General features: G+C 37.4%; 1 protein-coding gene across 1 annotated transcript in view; it reads left to right on the top strand.

Moving 5' to 3' along the window:
- The window catches only part of Ehhadh (enoyl-CoA hydratase and 3-hydroxyacyl CoA dehydrogenase), a 35,087-nt gene that overhangs the window by 1,091 nt on the left and 16,012 nt on the right, over positions 1 to 17,984 (top strand). Inside the window, exons 2-4 of the mRNA XM_046462586.2 lie at positions 8,828 to 8,931; positions 14,345 to 14,517; positions 17,748 to 17,859. Coding sequence (XP_046318542.1) covers positions 8,828 to 8,931; positions 14,345 to 14,517; positions 17,748 to 17,859 — 389 coding nt within the window. The remainder of the gene's footprint in view (positions 1 to 8,827; positions 8,932 to 14,344; positions 14,518 to 17,747; positions 17,860 to 17,984) is intronic.

The raw sequence follows: 17,984 nt of genomic DNA on the forward strand, positions 1-17,984 counted from the left end.
TGAACTTCATTCATATCTATGATATAATTCAACATTTAGGCTGGAAAGAGCCACCCATCCTCAGAATCAGATAAGCAGAAATTATAACTTACAGAGAATATATAAAGCATAGATAGGTCTTGAGTGAAAATTCTCATCACACACTGCTGGAGCAAATAGAGATGGAAAGACGGCTGTTAATTTTAACTGAGTTTTTTTTCTTTTTTATCCTACTGTCACTGTATTTGATTCTTAGCCTTAGTTTTAATATTGCACTTATTATAATGTGAATAATAGGATTTAATAATACAAAAAAAGAGATATTAAATCACAAAAATGTCTGCTTGCCATTCCCAGAAAAAAAAATGCAAAATACCCATTGTATTTGTTTTGACAAAGAAACATGTAAGTAATATGATTCCATATCCCTTTGGACTGTATACTGATTGGATTATTAGATATTGAGATTCTGCTGCTACTGGAGCTTCTGCTCATATTGGGCAACTATTCCCATCCAGAACTTAGGAAAAAAGGTTTCATAGTCTAATACCTCCAAGTATAATATTTTCTGGAAATTGCTTGATGTATTTTGGTATTTAGCCTGCTAGCCTCACCCCCAATACAGGAATAATGTACTTAATTCATAATGTTGTATGGAGCCAGGAGTAGTGTGCACATCTATAATTCTAGGATCTAAAGTTTGAGGCCAGCTTGGGCAGCTTAGTGAGACCCTGTCTCAAAATAAAAAAATGGTGGGGATTCAGCTCAGTGGTAGAGCACACCTGGGTTCAATCCCCAGGATCAATCAACCAATCAATCAACATTGTGAGGATTAAATGAGATGTAGGTTTTAAACTGGCACTTAACACATGTTAACTGATTTAATTCCTGATAGTGAGAAGGCCTGTTGCAAGCCCTTATCAGCAGGCCTGATGCTTAGGATTCACTTCTGCTTTATCAAGATTAACTCCACTTGGGACTAAATCCTTCTCTGCCCTTTCTTTACATTTGTCTTTCTCTTTTATTTTAGTTAGGCTATACATGCCTATGTTCACCAACTTTAACAGTTCTGTTTGTTTTAAACTTTATACCTTTACTTCCTTTCCCATTCCCATTTCTCATTTCATGTAGGAAGTTTTCTCTTTCAAGCTCACTGAGAGATCCTTATTGGAATAATTCTTTTTCTTTTATGTCAGTTTAAATCCTGCCTTGCTACTTTAGCCAGCCATGTTTCATTCCATTCTCATGAGTGTCAATCCTCTTCATCAGTGCAGGACATTCCTGAATACTAGGCTTGTCCTCCAGAATGGCTTTCATACATTTTTGTTATTGTCATTTTATTGCCACCCGTATAGTAAGAACCTCATGTACAGAACAGCTCAAGATACTTATAATCCCAGCAGCTCGGGAGGCTGAGACAGGAGGATAGTGAATTCAAAGCCAGCCTCAACAACTTAGCAAGGCCCTCAGCAACTCAGTGAGACCCTGTCTCTAAATTAAATATAAAAAAGGGCTGGTGGAGGGGCTGGGTTGTAGCTCAGTGGTAGAATGCTTGCCTAGCACTACATAATAAATAAATGAATAAATAAATAAACAAAAATAAAATAAACATGTTGTGTCCATCTACAATGAAAATAAATAAGTGGAAAAAAGGACTGGGGATGTGGCTCCGTGGTTAAGCAACCTTGGGTTCAATCCTGGTGCCAAAACACAAAAACACAAAAAATAAGATACATACACATGAATGACTGAAAATAAAATTTCCTGAACCCAAACCTATTCTTAACATTTTCCAGAGTTTGGGATCATATATTTTTTCTTCTACTTTTTATTTCTTTGGAAAAAAATGCTGAGGACAAGCCACAAACTTGATTTGATGAATTTTGATTAAAAATAAAACTGACAAAAAGCAAAGACCTGCTATGATGACAAACTGAAGCCTTGTGCTAGATACTCATGAATGTCATCATCCCCGATTTCATCCTCTACACCTGGCAGTGGTAAAGGCCACCACGAAGTGTTTTCCCCTAATCTGGCTGGGAGGCTGTGGTTCCTGTAAGCAGAATCTAGTAAAGCTGACAAAGAGGTAGCTGTTTTCCTTTTTTTCTGGTTTTGAATTTTTCCTGATTAATAAGAGCGTAATGAAACAGGAGAGGTTGGTTGAATGGGGAAAAGGGTGTCTCTTCTCCTCAGGTGGCACTGACTAAGCTAATTTGGGCTCATTTTGTAGCCTTCCTTTGCCCCAAAGGAAATACTGTTAACCCTCTGTATCCCTGGGTTCCACATCTGCCATTCAGCTAACCATAGATTGGAAATGTACTCAGGGGGCTAGGGTTGTGGCTCAGTGGTAGAGAGCTCGCCTAGCACGTGCGAGGCCCTGGCTTCGATCCTCAGCATCACATAAAAAAATAAAGGTATTGTGTCCAATCAACTACAACTAAAAAATAAATATTAAAAAAAGAAAATATACTCAGTTCCATGATGGTTGGGTCTCCAGTGACTACATAGAGTGTGTGTATGAAAAAGAGAACGAGAGAGATTATTCATTTCCTAAACAATGAATTATAACAACTATTTACATAACATTTCTGTTTTATGGGGTCATATAAGTAATCTAGAGATGGTGATGTAGCCTAGGTTATATACAGATACTCTGCTATTTTATATAAGGGACTTGAGCATATATGAGGAGTTTGATATGTTAAGGGGGCAGTGGGGGTTGCTGGACCAATTCTCCACAGACACTGAGGGACAGACAGATGCATGTGGCTTTGTTCTGCTCACTATTATGTAATGGCCCCAAATCTGTTGCTCAGGATGAGATTTGGTTTCTAATTAACCAGGCAAAAGCAACAGATTAGTGTTTGTTTTCCTCTAGGCTAAGAGGTGAAAAGTAACTAGGTAAAAGGTAATTATCATACAGGAGGGCAGGTGTCTCCTGTATCTTAACAATAGCGCTTACACAGATGTTTGCTGCTGTTGGTTTTAAATTGTTTTTACCCATATACTAAAGCACAGAAATTTTAGATCCCAGGTTGTTCAGCAGGTCTAACAGTGTCTTGATTTTTTTTTTTCTTTATACTTTTCTTTCATTCCTTCCTTCCTTATTTACCCTTCCTATTATCATATTTGGGAAGTTACCACATCCTAGCTCAGTAAGTGAGAGATTCTTATTTTAATATTTTTTTTTTTCCCCAAATCATTTAAATCCTTCATTGCTACTTTGCCGCAGTCTGGCTGGGCACAAAATCACAAGCCACTCAAGCAGGAACAAACTTTATTTTTGAAACTGCCGCCAATGCCCGTATGCTCCCGGGAAGATCGACGATCGACCCACATGGTGTTCTCCCGGACCCCAACAGGAAGTCCCTCCTCCGGAATTCCCTCCTACCATACTTCCCCAACCAATGGGAACTCTCCAGGAGTCCCGTAGCAGGCCGAGGTGGACAGCAGGAGTCCAATATCCATATGAATGCAGATCTTAACATAATCATATCATCTCAATGGCTTGCTGGCGTCACCTTTCAACCAAAAATGCCATGCATCATATTACTTGGCTGTGGCTCTTAGCACTACTTTAGCCAGCCATGTTTCCCTTCTATTCAGATGAACAACACCCTCTTAATACATGTAGGACATGACTCTCAACTAGGCCTGTTTCCTGGAGCAATGACTTTACACATTTAAGAAAACTAATCCACATAGTAAGAAACCTTATATTTTACATAGCAACTAAAAAAACACATACAAATGTACACCCAGAAACAAGTTTCCTAAAACCAAAGCCGCCCTTCCTTGCTTGGCACATTCCTTGGTGCAGAAACTCTTGCTTTCTGTTTACTTCTTTAGTCCCTGAGGCCTTTACCTTGCCATATCTGTTTCATCCATATGGTCTTTAGAGAGATTTGTTCTTTAAGATTTTTGTACCTCATGTTTTTCTTTTTTTTTTCCTACTTCTGAGTTTGTCACTATTAACAAATAAATAAAACAAGGAGAGGTTGTTTGAAATGGGAAAAACCAGACACTTGTCCACAGTGGCACTGACTGAGCTAATTTTGGCTCATTTGGTAGCCCTCCCTTACTCAGAAGGAAATACTCTGTATTCCTGGATTCCACATCTGCCATTGAGCCAACCCTGGATAAAACAGGTGGTTAGAGGTCCAGGATGATTGGATCTCTAGTAAACGTTTAGAATATTTTTACCTGTCACCATTCTCAAATCAACATGATATAACAACTGTTTACATAGCAATTATGTTTTATTGGCTATTAAAAGTAATCTAGAAATGATGCAGGTAGTTTATATGCATATACTACACTATTTTTCATAAAGTACCCGAGAATATGAGGATTTGGGTTTCCCGAGGGTGGAGTGGTCTTGGATCCAGTTTCCCAAAGATACTGAGAGATGGCTACATACGCCTTTTGGACTTCTCTGTATTATGTTAATGGTGCAGAAACTGTTTATATGATTAGATTTGATTTCTAATTAACCAGCTGAAAGCAAGAGGTCTTGTTTGATTTCCTAGGAGGTGAAAAGCCACTAGGTGAAAGGACAATCCTAGTAATTTTTGACTCATTGTTGCCTGCCTTAACCATATGTCCTTTAGAGAGATTTGTTGTTTAAGAGATTTCATGTTTTTTGTTTTGTTTTGTTTTGGCTTTATAACAGTTTTTTCCCCTCCCTTCCTTCCTTTTCCTCTTTCTATTTCTCATTTTATGGAGGAAGTTCTGTTATCTTAGCTCACTGAGAGCTTCTTATTTGTTATTTAATTTTGGGGTGCTGGGGATTGAATATGAGGTCTCATGCATACTAAGCAAGAACTCTACCACTGAGCTACATGTTTAGCTCAAGAAATTCTCATTTGAAAAATTTATTTTTCCCCCCAAGAAAATAGTTTAAATACTTCACTGCTAGTTTAGCCAGCCATGTGTCCTTCCATTCAGAAAAACATCAACCTTCCTTATAAATGTAGGACATAACTCATGACTAGGCCTCTCTCCACAATAAGGGCTTTCACACCTTTTTTTTTTTTTTTTACTGTGTGCATATGTAAGAAACTGTATGTTTTAGAAGAGAAAATATGATCAGTCAACAAATATATGAAAAAATGTTCACCATCTCTAGCAATTAGAGAAATGCAAATCAAAACTACATTGAGATTTCATCTCACTCTAGTCAAAACAGCAATTATCAAGAATACAAGCAACAATAAATGTTGGCAAGGAGGTGGGGAAAAAGGTACACTCGTACATTGTTGGTGGGACTGCAAATTGGTGCAACCACTCTGGAAAACAGTATGGAGATTCCTCAGAAAACTTAGAATGGAACTACCATTTGTCTCAGTTATCTCACTCTCCTGTTTAAATCCAAAGGACTTAACATCAGCATACTACAGTAACTCAGCCACATGGATGTTTATAGCAGCTTAATTCACAATAACTAAGCTATGGAGCCAACCTAGGTGCCCTTCAATAGATGAATAGATAACAAAAATGTGGCATATATACACAATAGAATATTACTTAGCCATAAAGAAGAATAAAATTATGGCATTTGGCGGTAAATGAATGGAACTGGAGAATATTATGCTAAGCAAAATAAGCCAATCCCAAAGAACCAAAGGCCAAATGTTTTCTCTGATATGTGGGTGCTAATTCACAATGCGGGGGTGGGGAGGTTGGGAAGAATAGAAGTACTTTGGATTAGACAAAGGGGAATGAAGGGAAGGGAAAGGGAATGGGAATAGGAAAGATAGAACAAATTGGACAGTATTATCCTCCTGTGCATATATGATTACATGACCAATGTCATTCTACATCATGTAAACCGGAAGAATGAGAAGTTATACTCTATATATGTATAACATGTCAGAATAATTCTACTATCATGTATAATTAATAAGAATAAATAAAAATTTTTTAAATAAATGATAAGTAAAAATAATTGAAAACCTAAAACAAAGAGAAAGAAACTGTATGTTTTATATAACAACTGAAGATACAGATATACATATGGATAAATGAAAAATATGAAAACTTGTTAAATAGTTTGACACATTCTGTTTTCTGTTTCTTTATATGAAAAAAACATTAGTTACAGCCACAGACTTGATGATGAACTTTCATTAACTAAATAAAACCCCAGTTGCCCCAAAGCAGAGGCCTGCTGTGGTCACAGAAGCTGAAGCCTTGCAGTCAGCATCTTCCCCCACACTCCATGGGGGAATACCTGGCAGTGTTAAGGGGGAAAATACCTCCTTAGACCCTGCGGCCTTTCCCTTGCTGGGAGGCTGTGGTCCCTGTCAGTCTGCAGAATCTAGTAAAGCAGTTATCTGTTACAATTGGCTCCTTTTTCTTTTTTTTCCCTACTTTTGAGGTATTTACAATTAACAAGAATATAAATAAATTGGAAAGATTGTTTGAAATAGGAAAAAGCAAACTGTTGTCCTCAGTGGCACTGACTGAACTAATTTTGGCTCATTTTATAGCCATCCTTTACCCAGAAGGAAATACAGCCAGCCCTCTGTATCCCTGGGTTCCACATCTGCCATTTTGCCAACTTTGAATAGAAAATGTGGTTAGGACTATGGTGGTTGGTTCCCTAATGAACATGTAGCATCATTTTTTTCCCCTGTAATTCCTTAAGCAATGCTATTTAACAACTGTTTACATGAATCTACCTTTCACTGAGTATTACAAGCTGTCTAGAGATGGTATGTGGGTAGGTAATACTACACTGTTTTTCATAAGGGACTTGAGCAGTGATTTGGGCATGTTGGAGAGGGGTGGTTCCTGTAACCAGCTTTCCACAGATTAGAGGGCTGCCTACATAGGCCATGGACTTTTCAATATTATATAATTGTCCAGAATCTGGTTTTATGATCATATTTGACATCTAATTAACCAGTTAAAAGCAAGAGGTTTTGTTTGATTTCCTCTAGGTTAAGAGGTGAAAAACAAGTAGGTAAAATAAATTATCATACACAAGGGCAAGTGTCTACTGTATTCCACATGGGTTTTCACTCATAATTGCTGATCTTAACAATAGGGCTTTTATAGAGGTTCCCCCCCTCCTCGTTTCTTTTTTCTTATTTCAGGTTGTTTTCACCTTCTACATAAGAAAACTGTACACAATTCTGAGAATTTCAAGGCAGAACTGATTATGGTTTGCTTACTAGATTCATCCATTAATGAGGTTAGAGCTTGCATGATCCAAACACTTCCCCAAATCCCCACCTCTGAACATGGCTGTGTTGGGGACCAAACCTTCAATACATGAGCCTTTGGGGGGACATTTCAGACATAACCATTGCACAGTACTCACTGTTTTTCGTCACTATTCCTTTTCCATGTTAATCTCCTGGTTCATGGAAAATCTACCCGCCATTGGTCTTTATGACTTGGTGTCCTTGGTGCAGGATTACTGTACTGAACCTCTCCTCCTCCTTGAACAAGGATGAATCCAGAGAATCTGCCCATGGTCAAATTTCTTTTTATTTTCTGGACTCTTACAGTCTTGGCTTTAACTGTCTCTTCTGTGGATGACTCCCTCAGATACTGAAAACTGAAAAAAATCTATTGTTGTACATGGCCTTTCTTTCTCTGTCCTTTACCTCCTTAATTATTTGGGATTAAACTAAATATCAGTAACAGAAAACTCAAAAATGAATTAAATAAGAAGAAATTAATTTCTCTCACACTGGTGTCCTGGAATGATATTGGTGCTTCACAAACATTAATGACCCCAATTCTATCTATCTTTTGCTCTGTTGTCTTATTATATGGCTTTTACCTGTTGGTCCAATATGGATGCTCCCCATCTATCTATCACATCTGCATTTCAGTCAGGTATAGAGAGAGAGGGAAAAAAAAAAAAGAGAAAAGTATATTCAGTCCTTTAGGGACTCTTCACAAAAATTGCATAAATATGGTTCATTGACGAGAACTTAAGGCCTTGAGTCAAACTTACTTTAAAGCAAGATGGAAAATGTAGTCTTTGTGGGGCTACAATGTATTCAACTAAAATGTAGGCATTTTCATTATTTGAAGAAGGCAAGGAGGGATGGATATCTGAGGTAACCAGCAGCCCCTGCCACATCTCCTGGACTGTTAGAGTCTGTAAACAAGTCAGGATGGCTCCTGGCAAAATGCCAGAGGGAGTGGTTTGTGAAGTAACACCAGCGAGCCATTAAGTGTGGAGATTCCTTATTGGTTGACTGATGTATCTAGTTTATGCTAATTAGATAAGCTGTGTGGAATGTATAAATACTGCTCCTGGCCTACAATAAACAGCTCCCTCTCCTGCTGTATCAACGTACACAAGTTGTTCGTCACCCCCCCGGTTATTTTGCCCAGCCAGCCGGGCTGCGGCACTGGACTACTTCTCTTGTTACTTTTCTTCTCTTTCTGTCAGTATGATAAATTGAAAGTCGTTTGCTCCCCTCTGAACTTCCTCATCACTTTCTTTGTATCTTTAGTGTAGCACTTACCTTACTGCATCTTACGTGATCGTTGTGTATGTTTGTCAGTTTGTAGGTTTGCACTTTTCTATAGTAAGTGTAATAATATTTTAAAATTGGTTAGTGCTGATTCTAAGTGGTTAACATTAGAGCAGAGTACAAGAAAATAATATTACTTTTCAGGGGGACTCATATAATTAGCTCACTGCTTAATTCACAATAGACAATATTGTATGATGAACAAATTAGTGAGCTTTAATGGTAACTTTCTATGGTTTTTATACAATGTGCATTTGTTTAAAGTTTCAGTATTAGGAAAGGAAAAACTCTGAGATGGTAGAACTTTAATTATGAATTTTTGCTACATGTGATTTTTTTTCTTTTAGTTTGACTGTACTCAATGGAATAAAAGAGGGACTAAAGAAGGCCATATCCGACCATACAGTAAAAGCCATAGTGATATCTGGAGAAAATGGAATATTCTGTGCAGGTAACACTTGTCTGACCCTCTCCCATTATCTCTATGTCACAGACCAAGATCCATACTGCAATAGCTGTCCCTCTGGGTAATAACTTAATGTGTGTGGTAGATACGGGAGAGTAGAGTGGGACTGAGAAACACTGCAGAGAAAGAAACAGGTCCCAGGTGAGACGCAGAGAAGACTCTGGCTTTGTCTCTTTTTTATTGAGTTGCGACTTTGGTGGACATTTAGGTCCTGACACCTGCTGCTATACACATGCTGGTGCATATACTGGCTTTGCACATCTCCACCCTATCTCCATAATCTCCTGAACATCAACTTCTCTATCTATGAAGTAGGGACAGTAATGTCTATGTTAGGGGTGTTTGAGAGGTTCAGTGAGATGCCTTCGCTAAACTCTCTTCATGCAGCATCTACACACAGAAGATGATCAGCAAGGGTTACTGTTCACACAGAGTCTTAAAATGAAGTTCTTTTTCCTTCTGGTGGGCATCCACCTTAGTGCCTGTGGTACTGCTTTATTGGGTCATTGTCTGAAGATGCTCAGATGTGGCCACAATATCTGAAGTCGTAATTTATTCAATGATATAGCACCTCTTCCTTTTTTCCATCAATGAATGTATGAAGCTCTTTGACAGAAGGCACATGGATATTAGGGTTTAGTGAATTTCACCTACCAGTGGTATTTAATGTATATTAATGGTAGCCTGAAAAGACAGAGATGAGTGGAATCATGACAATAGATATTAGTACTGTGCGGGTTATATATTGATTATAATGAAAATAATAACATTCTTACACACATCATATTTTTATGCTGTGTAAATTCTATAATCCCCATTTACAAATGAAGATACCCAGTCTGAGAAGTTAAAATAATGTGCCAACCATTAACTAGCTATAAAATCATTTACTCATTAGAAACTTACACTTCTGACTTTGGAGCACAGAAAGAGAGATCAGAATTATAGAGAACTTGATTTTTCTTGTAAGAAAGTGAAAATAGAATGTAATCAGAGTTCCTGGACAGAAAAGAATATTATTCTAAAAAAGGAATGATCAGACTTGACTTAATGGATATATGTAGTATGGTGCACCCCAAATATTGGAAAATATACACAGTTGTCAATTACATATGGAACATTTACAAAAATCAAGTGAGGCCTGGATCATCAAGGTTTGTCTTTGTCTTGGGTTTGGGGTTAACTCAGTGATGGGGCTTGTGCTTTGTTTTCTCCAGGCCTTGAGTTCACTCTCTAGCACCAAAATGAAAAGAAAAAAAAAAATAAAGCCTGTCTCAATAAATTTCATTTAGAATATATTCTCTGACAAAAATGGGGTTAGGCTAGAAATGAATAACAGGGATAAAACTTAAAAATCTCTTATGTTTGGAAATTAATTTTTTAACCTCTTAGTCAAAACAGAAATCTTAATGGAATTCAAATAATATTTTAAACTGAAGGACAGTGAAAACATTTGAAACTTGAGGGATGAAGCCATATAAAAGACCAAAGGAAAAAAATGCTTTTAAAGTCTATATTAGAAAAGAAAAAAAAGGTTGAAACATAACGAGCTAAACATCTTTATGATGAAACTGGTAAAACAAGCAAACAGTAAAACAGACCCAAATAACATAGAAGGAAGGACATAATGAAGAGAAAAAATTAACAAAATAGAAAAACAAGAGTGAATCAAGGGGAGCAACACTGTCAAAGTTAGTTCTTTGAAAAAAACTAATAAAACTGAGAAGTCTCTGGGGAGAATGATCAAGGAAAAAGAGAAGGTGGAGCAATGCATTTGAGGAGAGATCATAAAGTTATCCCTGCAGATTGTGTCATCACTAAAAAAGAGAATGACAATATTATGAAGCAGGAGACACATATAGCTTGCCAAATGGACTCAAGGAAAAATAGAAAACCCCAGAAGTTCTATAACCATTAGAGAAATGCCATCAGTAATAAAAAATCTTGCAAAATGAATTTCATGTCCAGATGACTTCCTTGGCAAACTGCTATAAAGTCAAGGAGAATATTATTCCAATGTCACACAAATGTTTTAGAGAATCCAAGGGAAGGGAACCCTGCCTTTTTCAGTTTCCTAGGGCCACTTTAAGACATTTTCACACACCAAGTGGCTTAAAACAACAGAAGCTGATTGTTTCTCAGCTCTGAAAGCTAGATATTTGTAATCAGGATATCAGCCGGGCCACTCTTCCTCCTAAGGCTTTAGGGAAGAATCCTTCCTGTCTCTTCTAGGTGCTGCTGTTGCTCCTTCTTTTTCTCCTCCTCCTCCATTCTCTTCCTCTTCCTCTTCCTCTTTTGTACTGGGGATTGAACCCAGGGATGCTTAACCAATGAGCCACATCCCCAGCCCTTTTTTTATTTATTTTGAAACAGAGTCTTGCTAGGTTGCTTAGGGCCTTGCTAAGTTGCTGAGGCTGGCTTTGCACTTGCAGTCCTCCTGTCTCAGCCTCCGGAGTGGCTGGATAACAGGCGTCTTCTAGCTTTTTGTGGTGCTATCAGTCCTTGGCTGGTAGATACTTTACTCCAGTCTGCTACTTCTGTCTTCACATTGCTTTCTTCCCTATAGGTCCATATCAAATTTCCTGAACTTACACAGGGCCACCATCTTCTTAACTTGATTACATCTGCAAAGACCGTATTTCCAAATAAAGTCACTTCCCAGGTTCTGGGTGGGCACTATTCAACCCAGTCCACGTCTCAACTCCTTTTGAGAAACTAACATAAGCTTGACCCTGATACTTTACTTTGTCAGTATAAGGAAGCAAAAATCACAGGCCAATTTCATTCATAAATGTAAATATAAAAATCTTAGTGCATTCTGAAACTGAACCTAACAGTATATAAATGGTATAATATATCACTTATGTCCTAGAAATACCAATTGGTTGAACAATAGTTTAATGTTATTCATCCTGTTAAAAGATTGACCAGAACAATCACGATTATTTCAAGAAATGCAGGACAAATATTCAATACCATTTGACACGTATTTGAGATAAAAACTGTTTGAAACATTTCCTTTCTTTACCTAGTTTACTACCAGTTAAAACACCTTTTTTAAAAAAATCAGCATATATCAAGAAAATGATCAATTGAAGACTGTCTTTATAAGAAAGAATTGAAAGCTGACTAATCTTACTATTTCTACTTGACAGTGTATTTGAGGTCCTGTGTGGCTCAGTGAGCTAGAAAAATAATGTTAGAAAGGAAGATATAAGGGGCTGGGGATGTGGCTCAAGCGGTAGCGTGCTCGCCTGGCATGCGTGTGGCCCGGGTTCGATCCTCAGCACCACATACAAACAAAGATGTTGTGTCTGCCGAAAACTAAAAAATAAATATTAAAAAATTCTCTCTCTCTCTCTATCTCTCTCTCTCTTTAAAAAAAAAAGAAAGGAAGATATAGTAACGTTTGTAGAGTAAGGGAAAAAAATCTATCAGAAATTTATTAGGATTAAGAAAAGAATCTAGCAATTTTGCTAGATATAAAATCAGTATTCAAAAATCATTGGATTTCTCTGTGCTGGAAATAATTTAAAACAGATTTCTATGCTGTACCTTGGTTTCTGTCAAATTGGAGCAATAATAACTCCACTCCACCCTTATATGTTAAGTAGAAGACTCTAATACAGCATTTAAGCATCAGGATTTGTAACCAGACTGCCTGAGTATAAATCTTAGCCTAGTTGTATGTCTCAATTCATCAGTTAACATCTCAAAACCTAACTTCTTTACTCATTAAAGGGAGATTGTTAAACTAAGTGTTTTGAAAATTAAGTGACATACTATATGAAATTGTTTAGTGTTTTAGTCAGCTTTTCCACTGCTGTGACTAAAGGACCCCACAAGAGCAATTTTAGACAAGGAAAAGTTTATTTAGGGGCTCACAGTTTCAGAAGTCTCTGTCCATAGAAGGCCAGTTCCATTGCTCGGGGATTGAGGTGAGGTAGAACGCCATGGCAGAAGAGTGTAGTGGAGGGAAGCAGAGAGAGACTGCACTGGCCAGATACAAAATATATACCCAAAGCCACACCACCAATGCCTACCTCCTCAGCCACACTCCACCTGCTTTCAGTTATCACTCAATTAATCCCATCAGGTGATTAATTTGCTGATTGGGTTAAAGCTCTTATAACCCAATCATTTCTCCTCTGAACCTTGCATTGTCTCACACTTGAGCTTTCAGGGGACACCTTACATCCAAACCATAACCCTTAGCATAGAGCCTGATATATTTACTAATAAATGTTAATTTCTATTAGCCATGAGACTCCATCTCATTTTGAAGCTGCAGGAATGATGGGCCTGAGGCTCAAATTAGAATTGATCGCATTTCTCTAGAACCAAAAGGAATCTTAAAAACACACAAAACACTGGGCTGGAAAGTCAAATACAAAGGATTGGTGAGAAAAAAGCAAAAGCCCTGAATTGATGCCCTGAATAGGTAGTAAGAAGAAAAAGAAAAAGAATAGGTGAATAGGCTAAGCATGAAATAATTAATTTTTATACTGGTGCCATACTTATTGCTTTCAAAGAATAGAGAATGCTATAGGAAAAAAGCTCACTATGTATGATGACATGAAAATATAAAATGTAAAATAAGACTTTACAGTATGCTGTAATATTCAAAATACCATTAAACTTTAATTCAATTCTCAAATCAGTTGTTTAAGAAAGGTATTGAGACAAGGATGAAATAACTTATTCAAGGTTACAAAACTATTTATATAAGCATGGGGAAAATCTATGAATTCACCACATCTTAAATTATTATCTTCGTGTGGTAATATTTAGGGTGATCCATATGTTCTTTATAATTTTTTGCATTTTTCTACTTTTCTATAATGCATGTGTTAATTTTGATACTCAGGAAAAGCAAGAAATATTGTTAGTTTCCCTAATCATAAAAAAAATCTATCAAGATATAATTCTAAGCCCGTTGATTGACATATAGTTCACAAGTATGTATATATTTTACCCTGGCATTTTGTATTATAATGACTCACGCTCTTAGCAAAGATAAGAGACTAAATTGCCATGAACAGGGTTGAAAACAGATCATGCAAACAATGAGAGGCCAATTCAATCTCAGAAGGATAGTCTTGGGTGGAGACTCCTTGAACCCCTTCTCTAAGCTTTAATTTTAAATTTGCTTAAAGCTAGAGTTGCTACCTACCATGGAAAGACAGAGATGGTTACAGGATTCCTAGTAGAGATTCCTTCTCTCATTTAATTCTGTGTTTCCTGGACTAGTTGTTTTGTGTATCTCCAGTATAAGGACAAAGTGTCTCCTGGATTCAGTGAGGTCTAAGCTTTCCTAAGAGTGATCGGGTCCCTTGTGTTAATAACAAAGCACTTGTCTTTCTCAACCCTCTTTTTTCTTTGTCTTTGTGTCCTGTAGGTGCAGATATCCACAGTTTCAGTGCTCCTAGATCCTCTGGCGTTCGATTGGGAAGTATAGTAGATGAAATACAGAGATACCAGAAGCCCGTGGTAGCCGCTATCCAAGGCGTGGCCTTAGGAGGGGGACTGGAGCTGGCCTTGGGGTGTCACTATAGGATTGCTCATGCAGAGGTAACAGCTGAGTCTCCTTGTGGAGGTTGGTGTGGGGCTTTTCTTCAGGGCAAGTTCTAACCGTAGCCATGAGCATCAGAGGTGGGCATTTTGAATGGTTAGCTCTCTGGTTAAAAGTCCTGGGTATCTCCAGCACTGGTGCTGAGCTGTCCTGTAGGGGTTCAGCTATTGTTTGGGGGCTGAAACACTTGCATTCTGGTTGGTAAATAGCCACTCCTCTGAGCCTTCTGTCTCTTTGCTTCCCTTAACCTTCACCGTAGGGCTTCCCAAGGAAGCTAAGGGGAACTTCATTCTGTTATACTTTCTATTAGTCTTTTTTCTTATGTAATTTTGTTCTTTGCAAGTATTCCCTGCTTTGGTATCTTTTTATTTTTTTTTAAACCAACATTTGGGATTTTATTGTACTTAGTATACTGTATTTTTATGCTTATATCCCATTTATCCCATCATTCAATTGGACAGTTTAACATACATTTACATTTAACATCTTTATTGATAAGGAAGCACTGACTTCTGCCTCTCTACTATTTGTTTTGTGTTTTTGTCTTTGTTCCTCAGTTCCTCCACTAGGGCTTTCTTTTGTGAAAAATAGGTATTTTATAGTGTGCCCTGTTAAGTCCCTTCTGGGTTTTTTTCCTATATATTTTTGAATTGAGTGTGTGTGTGTGTGTGTGTGTGTGTGAGAGAGAGAGAGAGAGAGAGAGAGAGAGAGAGATGGTGGTACTGGTGATTGCAATTAACATCTTAATATTTAACAATCTAGCTCAGATTCAGACCTCTTTAATTTTGATAGAATACAAAAAATGCTTCCCTTTATGTGGTTATTATCACAAATCATCTTTTTACATATCATAGACCCATCAATGCAGATTTATCCTTATTGCTTTTGTGGTGGTCTTTTCCATGATATGAGAAAGGAGGAATTATAAATTTAAAAATATATTAGTACTGTCTTTTATGCTTACTTACATAGTTATCCTTTATGAGTATTTTTCATTTCTTTCTGTGAATTCAGCTTACTCTCTAGTATCTTTTCATTTTAGCTTGAAGAATTTCTTGTGGGACAGATCTAGCAATAAGTTCCATTTTTGTTTATCTGGAATGTGTTAATTTTGTCCTCATTTTCAAAAGGTATTTTGCTGGCTATTCAATTCTTAGTTTGGCAGTTTTTTCTTTCAGTACTTTGAATGTCATTCCTGTCTTGGTCTTCAATGGTTTCTGATGAGAAATCATGTTATTTTTGTTATAACATTCTTTTAAAATGTCATTTTAAAAGGTTACATAATTTTCCATCATATAAATACATAGGTTGAGCATCTCTAATCCCAAAACCAAAGCCTCTAAAATCCAACAATTTTTAAGTGCAGACATGATGCCACAAGTGGAAAATTCCATACCTGATCCATCTCCTGTGGTAGGTGAACATTAAAAGGCAGGCACACTCAAATATTGTATAAAATTACCTTCCAGCATATGCATCAGGTGTGTATGAAACATAACGATGTTTAGCCTTGGGTCCCATCCACAGATATCATTGTGTATATTCAGATATTGCAAAATCTGAAATCTGAAAACACTTCTAATCCCAGGCATTTCAGGATGCTCAACCTGTACTATATTCCATAGAGTGTTCAAATAAGATTTTTAAGACACATGCATATTGCAAGTGCTCCTTTAATTTGTTCCTCTCTCCCCAGCCTTCTGTAGAGTGAGGGGAGATCTCAGTGACTAGTAAGTCAGGAGGTTGGGATGAACAGTGGGAATGTGTGTGGTGACCCACTGACAGGTAAACCTCTTGGGAGAGAGGCTCAAATAGACAAGGTATTTTGGAGCTGTTGGCATAACCATCTGGGTATGTGGCAGCTTCCTTCCACCCTTGTGACTGTAAAGGAATAACAGAGCTTTGACCACTTTTAAATGGCTGGGAAAGGCAGGGTGGTAAGGACTCAAGCTCACCCTCTTGTGTAAACTGAGGTTACTGTCGGGCCTGTATGTGTGCATATACGTGCCCTTTGTTGAGATGTAATTCACCTACCATACAATTCACCCCTGTAAAGCGTACAGCTCAGCAGTATAGGAATATATTCACAGAGTTGTACAATCATTCCCACATTTAGAACATTTCATCACACCCAAAAGAAACTGGATCAGTTACTGGTAACCTTGTATCCTCTTCTTTTTTTAATGCTAAGCAGCCACTAATTTGCTTTCTGTATCAGTTGAATTGTCCATTCTGGATATTTGATATAAATGGATTCATCCAACATGTGGTCTTTTGTGACTGGCTTCTTTCACTTAATGCTTTCATGTTCACCCACATTGTGGGATGAATGTCTTCATTATTCCTCTTTGATGCTGAATATATTGTATGGCTGTACCACATTTTGTTTATCCATTCATCAACTGGTGGACATTTGGGTTTTTCCTACTTTTTCGGCATAAGAGATTTTTGTGGCCATGTGTTTCCATTGCTCTTGGGTTTACGATAACTCTGTTTAACCTTTGAGGAATTGTCAAATTGTTTTCCATAGTGACTTACCCCTTTTCATTTCCACCATTAATGTATAAGTGCTCTGTCTTCTCTACATCTTCTCCAACACTTGTTATTGTCTGCTTTTTTTCTTGTACTCATTCTAGTGGGTGTGAAGTTGTATTTCATTGTGGTTTAGATTTGCATTCCCCTGATGGCTAATGATATTAAATACCTCTCCTTGTCCTTATTCCTTCTTTGAAGACATGTCTGTTCAGATCCTTTGTTCATTTTTAATTGGTTGGGTTTTTTTTTTAACTTTTTCATTATTGAGTTGTTAAAGTTCTTGGTATATTTTAGATACAAGTCCTTTATCACTGTCTATAATTTACCAATATTATCAACCCATTCTGTTGGTTCTCTTTTCGGTTTTTTATGCTTCCTGGCTTTTGCAGGTTCCTAGAAAACTGTTCTTGGAGGCTATTGTTTTGTTGTTTGAGACAGGTCATAATTGACTCAGAGAAGAAATGTGTGAGATATCTAGGAAGCATGAAGTCTTGGACATGTGAAACCCAGCACAGTTCTGCTTGTGCTGTTAATTAAAGGAGGGGGTATACATTAATTTTCCCTGTGGAAATTCTTGCTGAATCCAATGAAATAATGTTTTTGAGGGTATAGAAAATCCAGGGATATTAATCCAGTTTGTCTTAAATCTGAATGTATTATCTCATTGTTGGCCTTTATACCTTCAATGTGATAGGCTCATGTTGGCTTCCCAGAAGTCACACTAGGAATTCTTCCTGGTGCAAGAGGAACCCAGCTTCTCCCCAGACTCATTGGAATTCCTGCTGCACTTGACTTAATTACATCAGGTCAGTGTAAATCTTGCCCGTGACTATATAGACCAATGTGAGGTGGAACCAGCAAAAAATTATGGCTTGACCACTTTTGCTACCACATAACCTTAAGGGGATATTTTAAATTTTTGTCTATAAAT

The sequence above is a fragment of the Marmota monax genome, unplaced genomic scaffold (assembly GCF_021218885.2).
Source record: "Marmota monax isolate L192 unplaced genomic scaffold, Marmota_monax_Labrador192_F-V1.1 WCK01_AAM20220418_F8-fsc00100, whole genome shotgun sequence".
In the NCBI taxonomy this organism is placed as follows: Eukaryota; Metazoa; Chordata; class Mammalia; order Rodentia; family Sciuridae; genus Marmota; species Marmota monax.